Source organism: Nothoprocta perdicaria, unplaced genomic scaffold (assembly GCF_003342845.1).
Source record: "Nothoprocta perdicaria isolate Ctin4 unplaced genomic scaffold, notPer1 scaffold_563, whole genome shotgun sequence".
NCBI lineage: Eukaryota > Metazoa > Chordata > Aves > Tinamiformes > Tinamidae > Nothoprocta > Nothoprocta perdicaria.
The window spans coordinates 6,695-8,419 of NW_020455825.1; the positions used below are offsets into that span (position 1 = coordinate 6,695).

Here is a 1,725-nt window from a genome sequence, read left to right on the forward strand (position 1 = left end):
TTTTATTTTCTCATGTTTTATTTTCTCGTGTTTTATTTCCTCATGTTTTATTTCCTCGCGTTTTATTTTCTCATGTTTAATTATTTTAGAATTTCTTGGGTTTATTTGGGGGGCGGATTTAGGCCATTTTGGGCATTTTCACTGTTTTTTAATGGAGGGGAAGGGGAAATGCCCCCCCCCCAAATAAACCTCCCCCCCACTGGTGTCCCCAAGTGTGTGACATTRCAGGGAATCAGGGGGGCCCTAGGAGGACCATGGGGGGTGTCACCTCATGTCCCTAAGGGCCACCCGCCATGGGGACCATGTGGGGACCCTGGGGATGTCCCCAAGGTGACACTAGGGGGTCCCAGAAGGATCATGGGGACACTGGGRGGTGACAGGGACATTGGGACATGAAGGGACCCTGGGGGGACATGGGGGGTGATGCAGTGTCCCCAAGGGGTAACACGAGTGACACGGACAGCGGTGGCTTTTGCAGCCCGGGTTTATTCCCCGCCCGGGGGCGGCTTTTTTCAATATGAAAAACACAAAAACAAAAAAAAAGTAAAAAGGAGAGAAATGAACCCAAAATGAACCAAAAAGAGCCGGAACGAACCCAAAAGGAACCCAAAGCTCGGGGGGGGAGGGACACAGGGATTTATTGCCCCTCCCCCCACAGCCATTTTGGGGAGAAAAGGGGGTGTTTTGGTCAAGGCCGCAATAATTTAGTGGCGGGGATGGGGTGCGGGGAAGACACACGGGGATGATGGTGACAGAGGCCGAAGGCTCCCCGGGAACAACAAGGCCCTGCAGGGAGGAGGAGGAAGGTCCTCAGGTGCCGACGAAGGACGAGGGCTCTCCAGTGACCATGATGATGGTCCAGGGGTCTCCACTGACACCAAGGGAGGGACGAGGGCTCTCGTCGATGGGTTCTTCTGTGATGATGATGAAGGTCAAGGGCTCTTTATGAGCGCATGATCTGTGGCAGTGAAGATCAGTGGGAGGTCTTCATCATCTTCAGTGAGGATCAGGGTTCTCTGGTGACATGATGAAGGCCAAGGGGTTTCCATCGACGCAGAGGAAGGACGAGGGCTCTTCGGTGACGATGATGATGGACGAGGGGTCTCCGGCGGTGACAAAGGCCAAGGATTCTGCGGTGATGATGATGAAGGTCTAGGGTTCTCCAGCGATGTTGACAACGGACAAGGGTTCTCTGGTGACAGTGATGAAGGTCTARGGGTCTCCATTGACACTTGAGGAGGGATGAGGATTCTCTGTTGACAATGATGATGGGCTAGGGTTCTCCGTCGATGATGATGATGGACAAGGGTCTCCATTGACACAGACGGAGGATGAGGGCTCTCTGGTGACAGCGATGCTGGACAAGGGTTCCCCAGCAACGATGAAGGCCAAGGGTTCTCTGGTGACGATGACGAAGGTCTAGGGTTCCTGGCAATGACGAAGGTCTAGGGTTCTCTGTTGACGACAATGATGATGGACAAGGTTCTCCGGCGACGACGACGAYGATGATGGTGATGATGGACAAGGCCTCTGCGGCCACGAAGCACGGGGGGCCCCTCACGCCTCCTCTTCGGCCTCCTCGCCGAAGTCCTCCTCCTCCTCGGCCGTGGCGTCCTGGTACTGCTGGTACTCGGAGACCAGGTCGTTCATGTTGCTCTCGGCCTCGGTGAACTCCATCTCGTCCATGCCCTCGCCCGTGTACCAGTGGAGGAAGGCCTTGCGGCG

At 55.0% G+C, this 1,725-nt stretch overlaps 1 protein-coding gene across 1 annotated transcript in view; it reads right to left on the reverse strand.

Moving 5' to 3' along the window:
* Positions 1–800: 800 nt before the first annotated feature.
* The window catches only part of LOC112955419 (tubulin beta-7 chain-like), a 6,928-nt gene continuing 6,003 nt past the window's right edge, over positions 801–1,725 (reverse strand). Inside the window, exon 4 of the mRNA XM_026048721.1 lies at positions 801–1,724. Within this exon, the coding sequence (XP_025904506.1) occupies positions 1,558–1,724 (167 nt within the window). The 3' untranslated portion in view covers positions 801–1,557. The remainder of the gene's footprint in view (position 1,725) is intronic.